This window comes from Phalacrocorax carbo, chromosome Z (assembly GCF_963921805.1).
Source record: "Phalacrocorax carbo chromosome Z, bPhaCar2.1, whole genome shotgun sequence".
In the NCBI taxonomy this organism is placed as follows: domain Eukaryota; kingdom Metazoa; phylum Chordata; class Aves; order Suliformes; family Phalacrocoracidae; genus Phalacrocorax; species Phalacrocorax carbo.
In genome coordinates this window covers 54,447,699-54,468,880 of record NC_087548.1, presented here as the reverse complement: position 1 = coordinate 54,468,880, position 21,182 = coordinate 54,447,699, and the positions used below count along the sequence as shown (strand labels likewise).

Sequence of the window (21,182 nt, the reverse complement as noted above, 5' to 3'; positions counted from 1 at the left end):
GGGGTGGAGCAGGACAAGTTTGGATACTAAACTGAATAGTGACAACCTAGAGCAGAGCTCTTGAATAGTTAAGCTTTTACCTGAGGACCCACTTAGTCCATTCATCTTGAAATCTTTCACCCCTTTGTGGGCTACTGAAAGCCCACTGAAAAAAGCATTTTTACTTGTTTCAGGGCTATCCCTACTAGGCTTCATCCATTTGAGGAAGTGATCTCTGCTTCCCTTTGCTTGGACTTGTTGTTACCAAAGTTGGGCAGCCCACTACATGCAACACTAGCTTCTTCTTGGTTTGATATTTCAGCTTTGCACTTTGGAGGTAAGATTTGCTGTAATAGAATCATAGAATCATTAAGGTCGGAAAAGACCTCTAAGCTCATCATGTCCAACCATCAACCCAACACCACCACGACTCCTAAACCATGTCCTGAAGTGCCACGTCTACACGTTTTTGAACACCTCCAGGGATGGTGGCTCCACCACCTCTTTTGGGCAGCCTGTTCCAGTGGTATAAAACTTAGATAAATCATTGCTTGGATCAGTCTGGTCTTCAAAAGATAAATATGGAACTACGATTATGTACATGCTCAAATGTCAAATTCATACACCAATACATGTCAGGTCCTCCCACTACACTTTCTTTTCTAACTGCTGCTTTTCAGCCTCCCCTTGCTCAGTAGTTGTTCAATGTGATATAGAGCTGCTTACTGGCTGTGTTCAGTGTGATCTGTAAAGAAAACTTTTAAAATCAAACAGAAAAACAGTCTTGCTGCTTTCTAATTTGTAAGAAAAGACCTGAAAGAACTTCGCATACTTAACCTTCCTCTGGTTTGTTTTGGCATCTGCACCAAGGACACCTGTTCTGCCATGATAACAGACCATAAAACTCAAAGGCTGTGGGACTCTCTCATGGCTGGATGCTAGATAGGAAATGGTATTTCCACATAAATACTTGTTGTGAACTGAACCCTTCCATGTTCCCAAGCCTACTTATGGTGTCTTGCAATCCAGCATGAAGTGTCCAAAGTACAGAGGAACAGCACAAACAAGCTTGGAGTCATCAGGATCAGATGGCTTTGCTTAGCGGATCTCCATAAGAGCTTTTGCAATGGAGTATGAGCATTCCACTGGAAAAGAGCAGGGCTTGAACTTTTAGCAGAGACCTCCCTTCTGTGGGAACTGTATTTGGCCTTGGAGCCAAACTGAGCTAAGCACGGCTAAATATGCTATAAAATGCTCATCATCAGCTTAAACTTTTATTAGAACTCTGCCTTTTGAATGCTGGACACTGCTAGGTTGTGCAACAAAAATGTTCTACTGCTACGCTTACACTTTACTGGCAACTAGCAGTTGCAGAAGCTGTTCCATTTTCAGACATGCAGTACAGGTGTAGATGTCATATCTGCCATCTTTCTTGAGCAGCGGCAACCCCATATTCACCTGCACATACCCTGAGACTAATGCCTTCTCCCCAGGCCATCTGTAACAGATTTTGCATGTTCCCAAAGTCTTTTTGGAAACCAGACAGATGCTTTGAAGAGGTTAAGGTGATCGGTACTTGTACACAGTCAGATATATGCATGCAGGCACTGCGCAGAATTCTAATGTATTGCTGCTCTTTTCCTTCTATCAGCAAATACATCTGGACTTTGGCAAAACCAGCAACTGTCCTGTTAATCTCCTCGCCTTTCCAGACCACTCCACTTTGGAGTCAGCATTCAGAGGTTATCCCAGATCTATCCTTCACTACTGAGAGCTTTCATCCTTCTAAGCAGTCAGTTTTTGATGTTGGTTAAGAGACCAGATATTGATGTAAAGCTAAAAATGCCCCAGCTATCTACTTTCTCTCCTATTTTTCTGGCCAAACCTTTATGAAGAATTTGAGCCAAAATAAACACTGAAAATTCATCATTCTGTCCTCTTACAAAAATAGTCCAAACTGACCACATACCCTTGTAATGACATGGTTCCAGTAGGAACGCTGTTCTTACAGGACAGTCACAGTGTATTAGGAAATAGAAACAGCTTTTTAAAATTCTCCAACTTCCAGCTCTGCTCTCTGTCAGAAGAGAACAAAGAGAAAACAGTTTATGCTTTCTTGAAATTACTATTACATCTCCTTTGGAGGTTACCGCTGAACCAACTGATAGTCCTCTGCTTGATAACCACAAATGTTGCTAGTTTTACTCCATTCTGTGTGAATGAATCAGAAACACAGTGTCCCAAGCACTGTTCCAGCAAGGAAGAGATATCATGTATCCTGTTTACTTACAAAGCCCTGTTTGTGTGAGCAGGAGGAAGCAAATAAAACAATATGTGCTCATCACCGTAAACACTCTTTCCTCTGCTGCTCAGATATTGTATGCACATGGTTCTCAGGCCCATGCTAAAATACTGGTTCACCTATGGTCTAGGTTTTTATTACTCTCTGGATTTTTCCTGCCCTTTTCTTCTCTGCTGTCCCCACCCTCTTTCAAAACAATACCCACACTTAGACAGGTTCCCTATGAATTCAAATTGCTGAATGACCCCATTGGACCTTTCTGAGTGTTGCTCTGTGCCGATTCTTACAGCGGATGCTGCCACCTGATACAGGCAATGAGCTGCTCTTTGCAAAGCATAGTGGTTAATCTTTGGATCTATACACCTCTATTTCAGTAAAATTTATGCCTAGACCTCTCAACTCACCTGCTGGGATCCTGTGATGGGTTGAATGCTATGATGAGATGGTACAATTGAGTCACATACCCCAGTCTTCACAACTGGCCCAAGACTTGGGGGGTCACAGATAGTCTCCGTGGCTAGGTCCTTTTCCATGACGACCGTTGTGAGCAAAGGGGCCCTCTAGCAGTCACTACAAAATCTCATCAACTCCAGCACTACTCAGGCTAAGTGCAGCATGGCAAAGCATGGGAAAGCATTGCCCTGCACTGCTTGTATCTGCTATGCAGGCACGGAGCTGAGGAACAGAAAGCAGGTGAAACTCCTACGGTGACAAAGAGACTGTTAGGATTTGCTGGAGTGGGGGGCATGTCTGTGTGCACCAAGTGATTTCAAACATAGGAGGACATGTAGTTTCTGCTGAAAAAGCCTGTGCTGTAAAGTGACAGCTGAAAGCTGGCAGCATGGGATATAAAGCTGAGGGAATGAGGGTCACATCCTAGCCATGGCTGCTGAGAAGGAATCTTGCAGTAGAACAGGTTATATCTCATCTTTCCCTTCCTTTTCTGTCCCTAAAAATCTTAGCCTGCATGTGTCAGACAAGCAGAGAGCCACCAATGTATTAGCAATTAGAAAAAGAAATGAGACAGTCAATACAGACTAACCTGGAGGGAAGGCACTGCTCTTACTGCAAATGCACAGAAGTTCTGGGTGTGTTGGTGGCTCTGTCTGGTTCAGCAGCAGGCACCTCTCCTGAAATAATTTACTGTAATATTTTTAGCTGTTGTTAGTGATGCATGAGTAGTGATTTTGGATTGCCCCGTACCCATTCTTCATCTTCCCCTTCCTTCCACAACGACACAAGAGAAAATTTCAGCTCTGAGAGGGACCTGGCTATGCCTAGCACACTGCTGACGACAAGCAGAACTCATCCAGCTTTTGGGGTTTTGTCCAGACATCCCCTTCTAACAAAAAATTAGATGTTGTCTAAACCAAATCTCTCATATATTTTCCCTCTGAATGTCAGAAGCCAAGCAATTTTCTATTCTCAATTTACAAGTTTCTAATTTTTCACTTCAAGAATGATCAACATTGGCATTTGAAAAGTTTGAAAACAGATGTTTCTGGTTCTCATTTGCCTACTTGAAATACTGAACACTGTTTCCTTCTATTGTAGCCTTCAGCTGAGCTCAGGGTCTTTGCAGTCTAGACCTCTAAAACAAGAAGATGGTTGCCACTCAACTGGTAGCAGAGTGCTGGCACAGTGCTTGGGAGTCCTCCACACCAGCCACACACCTGGGCTGCAGGTACCTGCAAATGGTCATTTTGGATCATTTTGCAGCAGAGAAACTGTCAGTGCAAGAAGCAGCCAGCAGAGCCAGTGAGCACCATATGCTATGATGTACAGGGAGAATGTGTTCTCACTGTCCTCTAGTGAAACCAGGAATAAAACTCACATTCATGGTATGGCTGGAAGCTAGAGCAGAGGCAGATGCATGTAAGCACCATGGCTCTGAAAAGGGACAAAGGTTATCTACCTCCCACCTTCTTGCCCTGGTGATAGGCTTTGGCAGAAGGGGGATGACAGGTGATGTACATCAACAACACAAACACAGCTCCCTTTTCCTCTTCTTTTCCTCCTTCCAAATCTTCTTGGTAGCAAGCACAAGCATTTATTCAGCTGTTCTTTGGTCTGTTGGAGAGATGATTTGGACAACAGACAGGACACAACAGGAAACCACTGAAATCATTAACTGAATACACCTATACAAAGCAACCCAAACCTAGAAGAATGAGAAGCCCAAGCACAGTAAGACCTCTTCTGCAGTGGCAAGGTCACTTCTTATGTGCAGTACTGATACAGCAGCATTACACCTGTCACCCAACCAACCATTTCAGATAAGGGCAGAGGCGCCAGAGCTGGTGTTATACTCACGGGAGGAGGTAATGGTAGCATGACCTGGTAGGTCAGTGCATAAAGATGTAGGAAACAGCTGCACGTGAGTAGCCCTGGGTGCTCAAGCTGGATTGGCTGAAGTCACACATTGCATTTCTTCATTCACTTAAAATCCCTGCACTGTGGTGACAACCCACAGGACTGACTTTCGACAAACTAGTGGATGCGGAATAGAGGTCTGTCTTTGCCTTTCTTCACCAGTGTCCTTAGTTCTGCTTCCCAATGAGTGATGCAACCACTCTTGGCCCTGCAACAGCACACTGAATTTCCCCAATTAGTCCCAAGTCTTCCCCGACTTCCAAGAAGCAGGAGCAGGTCCTCTCGTCCTTCAGCCCATATTCACAGAAACAGCCAGCAATGGCCAGCACTTCTTTACAGAGGAACCAGAGAAACTGGCTTTAGGGGACAAAAACTTCCCAGCTTGTGAAGGTGCCTAAGTGTAGGACTCTGACTGGAGGTGCACCTCCAGAAGATGTAAACTGTCCACAAAACCCACGCTCTGAGCTGAGGGGTTTAGTCACACTGCTATTTTAGGACACCAGGACTCAACAGAGTCCAGCTCTGGTACAAGGTGTCCAGTGTCAAGAGGAGACATCATTTCAGTTAATGAAAAATTACTCTCCAATTAACACCAACAATTTTTAGTGAAGACAATCATCAAGCCCCTCCCAGAATACTTGTGCTTGAGCCCTCTGTGGTGCTATGTCTTGACTTACCAAGCAGTTGCTCTTCCGTGTTTAATTAGCAGGTGTGAAATCAGTGTTGTTGCATGGAGAAAGAGTTGTCCTAGTTACCCCTCTGCTTGCCTACACACAGCTGGCGTCAGTGAACTCAGGGTGGACGTCACACTGCCATCTAGCGATTGGCGTCCGCTTTCCTTGCTGTGCCGCAGCAGGAAAGCGGTAACAGCAAAGATTTTAATTCCCCAGGGCTGGAATCTTAGGTAGGCTTTATATCCCATGGCTTCTTGAAGAACAGTGATGGGTGACACACATAACGGAGCACAGAGTCCTAGCCCCAAGGAGGTTAGATAGGACAGCTAATGTAGACATCTGCACATCCTGAGGTGGGGTTCCTAGCTAAATTTGGTGAAGCTTCTCTTAGCTCTTCACACCAAGTAATTATAGAAACATAAATTGAGGGCCCGCACCCTTGATTTTTGCAGTCTTGTCCTGAATGTTCACATGCAGACATTTTTGTGCCTCTGTACTTACTGCAACACGCTTTTTTTTCCTTCCATTTTTTTTTTCCCCCTTTTCTGCAAATTCAGGGCCCACCGTAGCAGCAGAAGGTAAGGCATTCCTTTCAGAGCGGCACAGGGAGGCCCAGAACTTGTAAACACGTTTCTCCCTCAACACGGTCAACAGCATCACTTCTGGTCTGTGAATAGGATCCTAATTTTCAGAAAGGCTTTTGTCAGAAGGATCTGTGTTCTTAAGCCAAGAGATGCATTAAGATAAAAGCATGCATAGAGCAGAGATGGGAGGAATAGAGGAAAAGACCATGTCCCTTACACTGTGACTTCTGCCAGGTACTGATTATCCTTGTTTGAACACTTAAGCATTAGATAACATATTTTGGAGAAAAACTATTGTCTGCTTTAGAGATTTCTCTTCTTTGCTTCGGATTTCATCCACTATTCACCTGTATTGAGTAGGCACCCATACGGAGTGTACTCATGTAAATGTACACAGAGTACTTTAAAATGGCAATGTTATTCATGACCAGAATTATACGGACCAGTTCAGACTGCCAGAGATTCTGGAAAGGACCTGTTATAGGATAAAAATTATGTAGATTTACATTCAAATGCATTTTTTTACCCATTGCTGTTAGAATATATTGTACCAAAAGCCTGACAGTACAGCCTTAAAGGGACAGCTGGTTATTTAAAAGGAAATCTAAATATTGAAGATCTGTGGACTAGAAGCAAAATACCAAACATTGTCTTACCCAAGTATTCCAAATCAATCTGCCTTAAGCAGAAGATACACCAGGGAAACCTGCTGTCAACCCCAAAGTCACAGGTAATCTGCAACTAAAACCAGACTTGCACTTTAGAAAGTGCAAAGCACACAGCTTATCCCACATCGGTAACGTGCAGAAGACATTGATGCTCAGAAAAAGGCATGAGCTAGGCTGAGGAGCATTCTTCATATTATTGCATCCACCACGCTGTATCTGGGACATCTGAGGCATGTGGCTCAAGGTCTCTCTTCATTCGTGTGCAAGAAACTGGGCAAGATAACCACAGCTGGTGTCTCCCCTGCCTATTTTGAACTTGCACATAGGCAAGTCCACCAGTATTTGCAAAGCATTTGTGTGAGCCTGTAAGGGATGACTGCACACTCTCACTTAATGTTGTTCCCTCACCCCTTCATTCTAAAAGCAACAGGAACTTTAAAGCATTTTCTGCTCTTGTAGGGGCCCATCTCTCCATAAGCCTTGTCACCACTGCAAAGCCTGAATTGCCTGCTAGTGCTTGTAAGTGTCTTGTGTCGTAGGAGTGATTAGAAGCTTCACTGCTTCCCTGCAAGAGGATACTGCTCCCACAGAAGGTCCAGCTGAACAGCACCCTCCTAATCTGCCTCAGGACAGACAGCAACTGTCTCTTGTGCTAGGTGAGGTGCTTTTGTACTGCATAGATTAGGAAGGACTTGCACACTGTTTTGTCAGCTGAGTTGCAGAGTCAATAATGTGGAAGTCAGTAAAACAGCTTAGACAGGCAGACACACATAGCTAGACCAAGACAAGAACATCAGCCTCTGATGAAACCAGGCGTAGGAAATTATTTCACATGCTTTAATAACTTTCTGTATGCTACTGAATATTCCTATTACACTGATTTACAAGGGACAGTTGTATCAATACAGTTTTCCATTTAGGCACAGCTCTTCAGTCATAAAATTGTACACAAGAGTCACATCACTACGCACAATCAGTAATAACGGTAAGTTTTCATATACAGATGAACCCTTAGGACAGATCAGTTTTGTGTTTCCTGTTATCATAGGCAGTCAGCACCAATTCCTATAGGTTAAAGTCATCTGACACTTCCTATTCTAAGATCCTTCTCTCCAGAGCTCATACATTTTGTCAAGCTCCCGCTTCCATCAGAACAATTCTGTCCCAGACACATTTTTAGAATTAAATGCTTGGTAGTGGCAGTTGCAACATGTCTGGGCAGCCTGTCATTTCTCCAGCTCCAACAGTTCAGTACTTGTGAGTGTGGCTGACTACCACAGAACTGAGGTACCTTTTGAAGAGAATTTCAGAGTTTCCTTGCAATCCAAATGACAATAAACATGAGCATTTGAAAAAAACACAAACATTTATGTTAAAACATAATGACTTTTTCTTTTTTTTAAACTGGACTTTAGTCTCCAGCATGTTTTTTTCTTAGGATTTGCATGATTTGTTTGGTCACACATTTGTTTTACATGAAACGAGATATTTTTCTGCTACGAGTACGTAACTGGTTATTCCTTCACTGGTAAACTTAGCTCAGAAGTGGCATTATCTTTGTAACTATCACTGTGCTTGTATAACCAGCCCAAATTCCTATTAACTTTGTCAGTAGATGATTCTCTACTGATTAGTTCTAGTATCCTTTCAAGCATGAGAAGGCCAGAAGCTGACCACGCTATAAGAACAGATCCCTGGCAAAAGATCCCACTGTTCTTGACACAACAGGGTTAAATCTAAGATCCTTCCTCAGACCACAGACTAAGCGATCACATCCCAAAATGCAATCCCAGTGGGCACTGTTCATCATCTTACCTTGGAATGAGTTATTTTCTCTGAAATTCATGCCAGTATATTCTGCCTTATTCCAAGTACCCTCTGAATTTTGTTTATGAAAGATACAGGAACTTAGTAACACCATACGCAGAGGCAAAATTCTGTTCCCCCTTCATTGATTATGTTTATTTTAAGGACTGCATTTGTCTGTTCTATCTCTCTGAGCTTTCTTGACTGGTAATGCCAAATATGTTACCTTGTCTTGAAGACCTTGGACATCCTGTTCTGATCAGTACTCCATATTTAATACAGTTTCAATTAGGGACAACCCATGGGGGTAGAAATATACGCTTTTTGTTCTATGCTGGAGCTTCAACTGTGGTAAAAAACAAGACAAAATAAAAGGGCAAAAAAAAAAAAGGAAAAAAAGAAAAGCAGCGGGTAACATATCCAAGTGTTTGAAGTTCAGGTCCATTTTAAATGTTCATGTGTCACTACAAAAATGTATTCTCTGGGAAACTGCTGCTAGGAAAGCAACAAAAACATTTAACAAATTACATAGCTTTCATATATTACTTCCAATCCCCATGAGTTGTCCTAAATTTAAAGAATGCATTGGATTAATGCATTTCAAGCATTAATCTTCACTATGGTTTAATTACAGCAGCAGCTTTTGATGTTTAGTATTAGAAAAACTGTTCATATTATACAATAAATACTAGTATTTGTTCTCTTTATGATAATCTCCAAGAAAATATTTCATATCAGACAAACACTTCATGCTAAGAACAGAGTTTACAATAACCAGGGCAGATGCAACAGTTTTCTTGTACAGGTAAACATGTCCTTTGCAGTTCTGTACTGCAGGTGCCTTCTGTCTTTCACAAAGGGGAGGAAATAAACTTATTGGTTGAATACATGCATGGAAAAAATATGAAAAACCTATAGCAGCAATAAGTTAAGACATTTAATGCAAACAGGTCCTGAACAAAACCATGCCTTCCCTTCCAGGGCAGTGAAAATATGTAACATAACCAGTGAGTTATAATCTCTTTGTCCTATGACTTCAGCTTGGCCTGATTACGAAGTGTGAAGAAAAAGAAATTTCAGATTTTCAGCTGCCTGAACAAAATTCCAATATAAAAATAAGCAGTTCTTCTAGGGTCCTCAAAGCATTTTTCCTGACTGTGCAGATAAGAATTCAAGGCTCCACTGAATACATTAAGTGTATTCAAAGTTTCTGGGATGGGAATACTCCAGTGCAAAAGACACCTCAATGCAATAGAATCCAATATCCCTAGAAGGGGATATTTTATTTTTATCTCTATCAGCATCTGAGAGAACAGACTATGCACACCTAAAGCCCAAAACAAGCACTCTAAAGTATTTCAAGTGCTTTAAGTTATGTGTTTTATTATGATGTGACACCTGGTGTTAGTTGCATACAATAGCATGTGCTGTCAGTGTTGCACGGCTGCTCCCACATCAGGCAACAACTCCAGCACCTGCCTGCACTAACCAGAAGTACATTACTTTATATCCACTACAGCTAAGTTACCTGCAGTCATTACTGCAGCATCTGATGTGACTGTGTTAGAAACCACAAGTGGATAAGACAGGGCATGAGAAATTGGTTTAGTCCCTTATAAATCGTAGGTATAGCATTATGTATTTATAATTAGAAGATAAACCCCTTATTTGGTACGTGTCAATAATGAAGCCTTAATACGTTTCTTGACAGCATGTAGAGCTATGACCAGTAGCAGCAGCAACCCAAGACCATACAGCGCTCAGCACTCCTCTTTCATTGCAATGCCTCTTCACCAGGGGAATACTACACTGGATTTTAAACTAGTTGATGACCCTACTTAGTACTTCCGTAGAACAGCTTGCGAGCTTAACACTGTTTTCTTCCATGTTCAGTTACTGCTCCTTGTCTGCCAGTGTGCTCTGTTCAGTGCCTGCACTGTACTTGCTCTTAAGGGACCTTCCAATATATCTCCAGTATTCTTTTCGGATGGTATCTTTTTCTTTAGCCAGAATTTCACACAACTATGAAAGAAAATTGAGAGATAGGAGAGTTATACCAAAAGTTTACAGAATCCTTAATTATCTTTATAAAATGCATACAGTATATGGTTCAACCAGTATTAGAAACACCTTTCTTAGCAACAACATTTGGTTTATTCACTGGATTTGCAACTATGCAAAGACCTCAAACCGATGTCAACTCCAACCAGCACTGAACCAATCTGACACTGCACAAAAATCTCTCCAGTCTTATTTCATTTGTGACTCCCTCCCTGTGGCTCCTTTCTGTGCCTACCACTCATCATCTACCCCAGCCTATTCAGCATGTAGTATACTACAGTATACTTGTGACTTCATGACAAGCTTGATTGTCTTTTAGTGATCCATTAGGCTGTAAACCACTTCATTCAAAACACTGGGGGAACATCCTGCTCTTTGATCTTCAGTGCTCCTGATGGACCAACAGGAGATCTTTTGTTTATGGTTTTTGTCTAAGCAGACTGTCCCAGAAGGACTCTCCGTGCACGTCAGTAAGCTTCTCTCACAACGTATTAGAGCTGGTGCTATACAGATACTTCTACATTGTAAGATTTTTGTTTTGTTTTGATCTGGGTGAGCAGTGAGGCATAGCAGAAGTCAACCGCACTCACAGGACACACTGTGTAAAATTTATATGGTACAAACACTAAAAATGTTCTAGTCAATTCCCTTTTATTATGCCGGTGACATCACCTTATTCAGTGAATCAGATTTGAGAAACAGGAGCTTTGATGCCTAAATAGATTAAGTCATCAAACTCAGTGAAATAATATAAAGGGACATGAATCTGCGAGGTACAACTGCACTTACTTACATTCTGGTCCTAGAACACAACAAAGGAAAAACATTGAGAAAGAACGATGCTGGAACACAGAGACTCCAGGCAAGAACTGCAGCTCTAATGACACTGAGCTCCAGTCTGTCCCACAGTGAATGAAAAGTGTTTTTGTAAAAACTACACTGCAAACCACAGCAATGAGCTCCCTGAATATGAAGCACAGGGAGATACACAACATTGCTAGAAGTCATTTATTCTCTGTAGGAAATTGTGCTCAATATTCCTTACTGATGTCCCCAGTGCCTGCTGGCCTTTAAGCTAATTCTGCTAGCTTTCTTAGAAAGAGCTAAGAAATGCAAAAGGGGCCTGAGATTCTGTTTAGATACAGGTACTCTGAGATCAAGATTCACTAACCTACAGAGAAGAAAGTGAGTTCATGCTACAAAGGTAGCATTGGAAACTCCACCATTGTTCAAACATCTTTCTTCTGCAGACAATATTAGAAACCTTCTTTTACTATCAGGTGAAGAAAACTTACAGTGGTTTTGTAACTGACAAGTTATTATTTATAGGTAAATTCATGGGACCCTTGTGATTATCTGGCTTTCAAGTTCAACTCTTCATAGTGCTCCTGTGATTAACAAGTAACCTGTTCTATCTATGAATATCAATCCCATTTTGTCAGGATATAAAGCAAGAGAGCAATAGACGGCATCCCTCAGACATGGAACCAAGCTCTCAAAATGTACCTCCAATGCCTTGTTTAGTGTTTCTTCCTTGTCATCACACTGGTTTTCAAGCATATCTTCATATATGTCCACAAGAAAGGCAATCAGATAGGGTGAACTGTGGCTGGGCTGTAGATTCAACAGTTGCTCTAACAGATTTGGATACTTAGAAAGACCACGATCCTGTAGGATCCTAGAACAGATGTTAATAGGCTTGAAACGTAATACTGGGAAATCTGGTGTGAAGAATCACATTTTTGTTATGACTCCATTATTTAGATATCGGTTTTGAAATAAGGGTGCAAATACAAGTAAGGCGGTCAGTAAGAAGCATGCAGCAATAATCAGCTTAATGTTGTAGTAAGCTAGTAGTTATGCTCAACCGAACAGAAATGAGACCAAAAGCATGCTCATTACTTCCCACTCTATGCCCTTGAACCCATTAACAGTCAAGTTTTTAAAAGCATGAGAAGTACTTGCAATCCTCCCACCAGAACTACGTGGCCAGAAGCTTAGTGGAAAGTTACAGGCAAATCAGGTTAATATATTAACGCCTTGTGGAGGTTTTTGCCTGCTCACTTAAGCACACAACACTAGGTAATGAACAGCAACAAGCTCTTTCCAGTTAAGAGCCCAGCATAAAACACATTCTACAAATATTCTCTTTGCCTCACAGAGAAGGATGCCTCACCCTTTTAAGTAGTTCCAAGCGCTCTCATTATGTGGCACTGCTGAGATCATCTCAAGAGTGTATCTGTGAGAAAAAGGTAATAGGTCATGAATGCAACCACTAACAATGCAGTTAGAAATTACCTGAATGTGTTCAGATGCTCCCAAATACATCCCTCTAGTCTGTATTTCAGTCTTTTTGCAGATTATCTTAGCTGGGTCTATGATCACAAATGTCTCACAGTACCACCTAAGTCTCACAGAGACAAGCATCATGGCAATGGTTTTAAATTCTGAAGCAATTTGCTGCATTTTATACAATAATAAAACAGTTCTCAAAATTATGCTCAAATATTATAACACGAAGAAACAACATGATATATTCTCCTAGTATGCTAAAGGAGTAACTTGTGTCTTGATGGTCAGAAATGGCATGGGGCTGAAAAGGGCTGGAGTAACCGAAGCCTGGGATGAGCTACATTAATATGACGACATGTGGTATGTTCTGTACCTATTTGCAGAACTTTTTTTCATGGGGTTGCACTTGAGCAAACCCACAGGAAGGCAGAGCTTGAGCTTTCAGGTCACACAGCCTTCTGCATCTGTTCTTTTAAAGTAGCAGCTAGGCAACTCCTCCAAAAGCAAAGCAACAAGAGGCACCTGCCATACAGTCACAAAGCCACATTTCATCTTCACAAAACAGGCTTTACTCTCTGCCCTGTGGAATGATTACTGGGGGTGAGATTATTGAGGTTGAAATTATTGAGGCTAAAGTTATATCCACATTTCATAAAAGTTAAATTCCCGAGTGGAATGAGGTCAGCATGCTGGAAATTGGTTTAGTGGTTGTCCCCTAAGCAACACCACCTGCACTCTTAGATGTTAGGAACACTGAGGGAGCTCAATGTCCTAATCTGTGGGAGATAACTGGAGCAGGGAATGAAGCGAAGGCTTCATGGCCTCACTCATCCATAAATCACTGCGGATCTGGGGGCTGGATGGAAACCATGGAATCATGCCTGGACATCATGCCCTGTGGGTGCACTTCGCTCATTATAATTCTAAAATACATGCCTCTTTCCCAAAGTTACCCACTTCCAAGGTATGACCACCCCTCACTGAGCCTGTGCTCTGAATTTCTCTTAGTCTATACCTTTAAATCGAAGCAAGGAATTTCTACACCAATCAATAATGAAAGTGCATATGACTAGAGTCACTCAAGCTCCACCTAAACATAAATCAGTATAAAAATGACCCCAGGAGAGAGGGACATTAGAGAAGATACCACTGAGACTACTGGGATCAGCTGACAGGCTGAACCCCTCTTCCTCACCATAGGGACACCTGTTGGGTAAGACTCAAACACTTGCTTATACCAAGTGATCCCCAGGGAAATTTAGAGAGCAAGCTTGTTATTTTGTGTTTTAGTGCTTTATACTTGTACATGCTTTGCAGACAGTATATTTATCACTGGCAATCCAATAAGAACCTGTACTTCTGTTGCTTCAATAAACCACATTGTTAGTGAATCTGGCCATGAGGCATTACTGGGCACAACTAGGCTAATAGTGATTGTACTGTCAGTGAATCCCTCACGGACTAACAGTGCTGAATTGGGTATCACTCAATCTACGCCCAGCTGCCTCCAGTCCCTCTGGCATCCGAGGACCAGCTGGGTCGCAAGGGGGTTTATTTTCTACCAAATTGCTTCACCTGTAAATGCAACATGCCCTTTCCCAGCATAACAAGGCATTCAGCTGATTGTCAGAGACAGCACATACTGATAAAAAGCTCTATGAGCAGTACTGAAAAAAGAAAAAATCCCCAGCCCTAAATCTTTTTAACCTTCTGCAGTCACTATGAAAAAGAGAGTTCATCAAGCAACAAGCAGCACAACTACAGTTCTGTGACATCTGGGAAGTCTTAACCTTAGACAGTCTGATTCTTAAGATGGTGTCCAATTATCTTGAACGTAGTAGCACGCACAAACTGATCAAGGGAGGATGTCAGATCTAACCTCTGGAGAGAAAAAGCTGGGAATATCCAAGGCTAAATTACAGAAATTATTCAGATTTATTAATCTGCAGGAAAGTTAAAAACTGGAAGAGATGTACAACTTACAGCAGTTTGCAAAGACAACTATGAAAGATGGTGGGGGCTGGGATCCTCTATGAACAATGTATCAATGGACCTATTCATAGACTCAGGCCTTCTTCTAAGGAATAACTCCAGAAAGTTGCAGTACTTTCTTTCCATTGCTTCTTCACTTTAGACAAATATCTTCTCATAACCATCAACCCTCATCAACTGTCTGAGATGTGAAAACCGTACAAGGAAGCTTCCCTTACCACCATTAGTAGGAAAACAAACGGCCATAAGTCCAGCTTGTCTTCAGTTACAAACATACCACTCTGAAACATTTTCCAAAGCTCATTTTCCTCAAAACTAGCCAACCCACACCGGTTGTTGTCATTGTGCTGACAACATATCCCTGAAAGCCCCTTTCCTTTTCCAGCTACAACAAATTCCTCACAAAAGGCAATCCCTTTTCCTATAATCCATGTCCACGTTACCTTTAAATCATTGTGGCTACTGTACTACTAAAACAGATATTTAGTACAACACTGAGAGTGCCTCTTCTTCCAAGCTTTCTAGGGGTAGGATGCAATATACTAACAAAAAGCACAACTTACATGGTTCCAGTGTCACAGATTTTCTGCAGGTTGTTCCGCTATAGCTAGTTGACTATAAAAAGCCAAAAGTTTTGTTTGCACAATAAACAGCAGGGCAGGAAGACAGATTTGTAAGAATAGCCTGCCCAGGGTAAGCATAGCTTGCTTCAGTGCTACTCAACAAGTCAGTGGTTCTGAACCCATCTATGGATGCACTAACACTTGATCTACTATCCATAAGAGTGAGCCCCAGAACTGCATTAAAACCAGGAAAGACAAGCCCACAGGGACTGTTAAAGTATTCCTTTGCTTTCATGTAACAGAGAATGCTTAATGTGAGCTTGAACAGTATTACTAACTGGACTTCTCTGTCTAGGACTGCTGGATCGTCATAGCCGGTGGTGTTGAAAATCACAAAGTGTCGTTGGTTCCAAACAGAGTTGTTTCTCACATCTTCCCTCAGAAGCTGGTCTACATATTCCAGTTCATCGTCCCATAATTTGAACTCCTATAGAAAGGAATATCATAATCAAAAGTTTTTATTCTTAAAAATATATTCTCCTTGCTCCTAAGTTCTCTGAACATCAGGTAAGGAGACTTTTTTAAAGAAATAAACACAACGTTCAAAGAATACTAAGGAGGGGTGCACTAGGAATACTGAACACTACTCAGTTGCACACAGTGGTATTAGCTTATCATTAAATTCACACATTTAACAGCAAGCAGCCAACAACAGACCCTTCCAGCTCACTTCCTAAAAGGCAAGTTTATAGCTAACCTCTACCACACATTAAAATACATTACTTTTTCCCCCCCCTTCAGCCTTCAGAAACAAAGTGCCAAATGCAATTCAGATTGTGCTTAAGAAGCAAAACTCCACAACCTGAGCAGGCTATTTAGCGAACGAAGAGTTCTGTGCATACAATACCTGAATAACCCATTGCCTGTGTTGCCACGCATGATAATTTTTGGCATCTTGGTTAAGAATGTCAGCTATGAACTCAAGCTCTTGGGATGGATCCTGCAGCCACTCCACCAACATCCGTCTGTGATGCCTAATGACAAGAGGAAGTAACTATTTTTAGAATAGTCTAAATTTTTTTTTGTCACCGTGCGGTCTGTATTAGAACAGCATATAGCAACTGTCCTACTTAGCAAAAAACCACTAGTTAAATATTTCCAATTAAATATACCAAAAAATTTCACTGGGCTCTGAGAAATACATGATGCTGTCCTGGTTTTGGCTGGGATAGAGTTAGGTTTCTTCCCAGTAGCTGGCATAGTGCTGTGTTTTGGATTTAGCATAAGAAAAATGTTTTTAATACACAGATATTTTAGTTGTTGCTAAGTAGTGCTTACTCTAGTCAAGCACTTTTTCAGCTTCCCATGCTCTGCCCGGTGTACAAGAAACTGGGAGGGAGCACAGCCAGGACAGCTGACACAAACTGGACAAAGGGATATTCCATACCATATGGTGTCATGCTCAGTATATTAACTGGGAGGAGTTGGCCTGGGGGGGCAGCGATTACTGCTTGGGGACTGGCTGGGTGTCAGTTGGTGAGTGGCTGCATCACTTGTTTTTCCTGGGTTTTGCTTCTCTGTTTTCCTTTTCATTACTATTACTACTATTATTATTACTATTAAACTGTTCTTATCTCAAGCCACTAGCTTTCTTACTTTTGCTTTTCTGATTCTCTCCCCATCCCACCCAGGGGCAGGGCGTGAGTGAGTGGCTGGGTGGCGCTTGGTTGCTGACTGGGCCTAAACCATGACAGATGCATACTTATACTAGAACAAATTCTAACTACACATACATATTGGCCAACTGTCTCCTTTTAGACAAGTTATGCTTACTTGGACTAACACGTTTCCACTCTTAACACTCAAGGCCAAAGTCTTCAGCAGAATAGAATTTTCTAGTACCACATAATTTCTCTAACAACAACAATGCTGCTGTTTTGCCTACTCCCATTCACTTGGGAGAAACCCAAGAAGAGGTGAGCAAACTCCAAGAGCCCATAAAAGAAAAAATACTAATTTCTATTTGTCTTTTTTTTTTGCCTTTTCATTAGTAATTTTTTTTGATCTGTCAGACTTATTTTGGTGGTTTAAAAATAGACAGTAAAGAAAACAAGACCTTTTCAGCATGTCATAATCGTATGTTTAGAACAAGCTGCTACAAAGGACTTTCGCAGTGATACTGATGCAACTCCATTTAACTCCTCCACTACTCCCACTGCAGTAGATGCAGGGAGCAGCTCTTAACAACTTTTAGGATCAATGATCACAACTTACTCTAGACAATTTACAGAACAAAAGTTATCTGCAAAATCATCAAGAACTGAAAAGAAAACATGATTTTACCAGACTTGGTAGTTCTTTGGCTGATCTTCAATGATAGCTGTAATATACTTAAGTTCCTCATGGAGATCCTTTCCCAAAGACTGCAGGAGGACTCTCCGGAAATGCCTGTATAAAAGTCAAGCATTTGAACACTGCAACAGGGCTTTCCTAGAATTCACAGAGAAGAACATAGAACCACCTTTGTTCACAGTTCTTCTAATAGATACTGAGTTAAAAAGAGTGCAAAAAACCCTAAACCATATAGCCAGTTCTGCTGAAGGCCATTCAATTATCAAACAGTGGAGAACAGGAATACAGCTGGTTACAGCAGTAGGTTTTCTAGGATCAGAGCAACCCTGTTTCAGATTAACCACCATCTACCCACCTAGTCTCATCATCACTGAAAATGACCTATGTGCTTAAAATAATGTAAACTTTCTGATTTTATGCAAGTTAGCAGAATAAAGATGTACAAGAGGTACTTGTTAGCATTCTCAACTTAAAAGGCCCTAGTCTGAATATCAGAAATTCACTGTTTCTGCATTACCTAACTGAACATTAACCTGACAGATCTTCTAAAATGCACTATTTAGTAAGTATACAATTTTTAGCAGGAAATAGCAGCTACCATGCTTTTATGCCTCTTCTTGAAGTCAACCGAGGGCATCTTCAGCATCTATCCCAAGGCCACGTTATCAGGAAAGTGATCTAATTTTAAACATTAAAGTTCTTTTTGTGGCTAATCCTGACCTTGTCTGATAACATCCTCAAAGCCAAATGAATAAAAACCACCAAATCAAAATGAGACACAGAAAATACTGAACAAAGGCTTTCTTCAGAAGCTCACTGGAAGTCTATACCGTTCCTCTGTGTAAACTCAACTAGTCATGCCCTGATTAGACTAACAAAATTATTAAAGAGCTAAGAAGTTGGCACTCAAATCATGATCGGAATAATCCCAAGATTATCACTTACCATACTGTGTAGTTTGCAGCGTTTAACTCAATGGCATCTGCTGTTAGTTTGAAAGCTCTTTCACTTCTCTCATCCTGCTGCAGAACAGCCCGGAAGTAATCATAGACATCTCGAACTAAATAGATAACAGCATCTTATCCAAGGCTGTGAGATAATTGCCCAATTAGGGGGCAAAGTTAATAATGCTCTGCAGTTGCTTCCTATTTCGTGTACTTTAAGTATACCTCTTTGAAACGATAGCTACATGTTGCTCTGACAGCACTGTCAGTTGAACTGAAAAGCTGCAAAAATATCTTAAAAATACACCATCTGAATAACGCACAAAACAATCGGAAAAGCTCCTTGCTGCTTACTCACACAGTTTCCCTGAATGCAGTATCTTCATACGTCTCTTTTCCACTCAAGGGCTAGAAATGCTGTATTACATGAACCAGACTGTCAGCTGTGCGACCCCTTAAGCCATATGATTTTAAAATAAAACCTTGGCTATTAACATCTCAGGTGAAGATTCAACTTCAGAGATGACTGATGAAAACACAACCAACATAACACAATAACACAATAAACATGTATTAATTTCTTCACAGTACTACTCTGGAAAATATGTTACCCATAACATGAAGCCTTGCTTCAACAACACTAGGGACAGGTGTAAATTTAACCACCTTAAGTTTCCAGTGCAGAACATATTTAAAACTTACACTTTTCACTGTAGATGATCTGAACAACAGGATTTGGCCCATCATTTTGAGGGACGGGTTCAATATTTGCCCATTCCTTCCTGTCCCTGTAAAGAGACGTTTTTGCCTTTTCAGTGCTTCTAAAAAGCACAAAAAACTTTTCAAACCGCTGCAGACACGCCTGCACCTGCAGCCGCACATCTGTGCGCTCACTATAGTTGTCATTACATTACCGTCCATAGTAATCTATAGGCCGGTATATAAACAAGTGAGGGCGGCACCGACGGTACATGGAGCGGTATCAAAGCCCCGCCGTCAGGTCACCTGCCCAGGCCGCCGCCTTCCCCGCCCCGAGGCCGGCTGCCGCGGCTGGCCCCACCACCGCCCCGGGAAGGCAGCGGCTGCCGGCGGCGCTGACGCCCCCCGCCACCGCCCCTCACCGGCCCCGGCGGCCTGCCCGCGCCGGCCGCTACCTGTACAGCATGTATCCAAACTCCTCATCCTCCGGCTCATCCTCCCGCTCCTCCGCCCGCTCCAGCAGCGGCGGCGACTGCCGTGCCTCGTCCATCCCGCGTCCCCCGCCACTCCCCCGGAGACCCGCTTCCGGGGCGCGCGCAACCTGACGTTATGTCACATGACGTAACGTGACGACATTACATTACATGACGTCACCGCCCGACTCCCGCGGCTGAGGCAGCCCTGTCCCAGGCGCCCGTGGGGCCGCACCGCCGCGGCCGTACCTGTAGAACACGTAGCCGCCGTCCTCCCCCTCCCCCTCCTCCTCTTCCAGCAGGTGCCCGCAGGCGCCCTCTTGCTTGCCGCCACCGTCCACCTCCGGCTGCAGCTCCGCTGCCGCCAACCCCTCCGCGGCCATCGCCCCGCCGCCGCCCCTGCTGCCCAGCGGAACCATAGAGGGCAGGTGGGCGGCGGGGCAGAGCAGCGAGTGGCTCGCTATCGCCGCCCGTGGTGCGGAGGCTGCCGGGGGGAGGGGGCCCGGGGGGTCGGGGCGGGCCGCTTCCCCCTCCGTCGGGGTGCCGGTCGGCTCCCGCCGCCGTGCGCTGAGGTCGGAGACACGAGGGGCGAAGGGCGGCGTCTCTCCTACCAGCAGCAGTGTGTTTCCCATGGGAGCCCCCCCCCCCCGCCCCGAGCACCAGTGTCGGGATGTGCGGGGCGCTGGGACCAGCAGCACCACACGGGCGCTATGGGGCCACAGGGGAGAAGGAGGGCTGTGAGGGTGCGGCCGCAGCAGCCGCGCTGGGGGTTACAGAGCTGCCGGGAGCAGGTCCCGGGCGTTGCCGGTGCGGAGGTGCCGCGGCACGGTGGGCCGGGTTCCCTGCCCCGTGCTAGAGCCGAACTTCCGGACAAGGCAGGGCTGAGGCATCCGATCTCTGCGAAAGGTGGAACTGGAGGAGGCTTTGGAACAGCCAGCTGTAACCAGTGGGTGAAACTGGGGAAGGCAGGAGGTCCTCTGAAGCGATGTTGGCCAGTAGGCAAGAATAGCTGAGCTGAAGGCAGTCAGGAAAAGCAGCTGGCTCAGCGTTACCGGTTTGTAGTATGGGGCATGCTGAGATGCTTTAGAGAGGGAAGGGTTGAAGACAGGCAGAACATACGCGGTAAGGGCCGTGCATACATCTGCACCTGTGCTGTATTCCCTGGGAGGCAGGCAGTCATTCCATGTGCGGTGGACAGGGTTAAAGTTAATTCCGGGGTGCTCGAGTTGAAAGGGCTGTAGGTGTGTCACGTGCTTTACAACGATTTTACAGAAAGAATAATGGTGCCAGAGCAACAATGAAGGAATATAAATGCGTGGCTGCAAATCGAAACACAAGATCCAGGGCAAGGACGAATTGCACCTGCAGGTTCTTCTGCCCCTGAGCAGCTCTGTCTCCTGTAGGAAGTCACTTGACCTCT

The 21,182-nt window shown here is 43.3% G+C and overlaps 2 protein-coding genes across 2 annotated transcripts in view; one reads left to right on the top strand and one right to left on the bottom strand.

The window, feature by feature from the left end:
- The window catches only part of FUT10 (fucosyltransferase 10), a 91,274-nt gene that overhangs the window by 55,814 nt on the left and 14,278 nt on the right, over window positions 1-21,182 (top strand). The gene's annotated exons all lie outside the window — the stretch shown is intronic.
- On the bottom strand, window positions 7,404-20,409 carry FNTA (farnesyltransferase, CAAX box, subunit alpha). The gene is made up of 9 exons (XM_064437900.1): window positions 20,012-20,409; window positions 19,293-19,378; window positions 18,592-18,706; window positions 17,638-17,742; window positions 16,202-16,328; window positions 15,633-15,781; window positions 12,624-12,686; window positions 11,954-12,125; window positions 7,404-10,408 (listed from the first exon to the last, which is right to left on the bottom strand). Exons 1-9 carry the CDS (start codon window positions 20,392-20,394, stop codon window positions 10,280-10,282), a joined length of 1,329 nt encoding a protein of 442 aa, XP_064293970.1. The 5' UTR covers window positions 20,395-20,409; the 3' UTR covers window positions 7,404-10,279.

Bases quoted from the DNA above. Each gene is read 5' to 3' on its own strand.
- FNTA (XM_064437900.1), bottom strand. From the start codon at position 20,394: ATGGGAAACACACTGCTGCTGGTAGGAGAGACGCCGCCCTTCGCCCCT. The intron at 18,707-19,292 runs GTAAGTTTTAAA...TTATCTATTTAG, and splicing joins GATCATCTACAGTGAAAAGT to TTCGAGATGTCTATGATTAC. The intron at 15,782-16,201 runs GTATTGTATGCA...TCCTTTCTATAG, and splicing joins ACAGGCAATGGGTTATTCAG to GAGTTCAAATTATGGGACGA.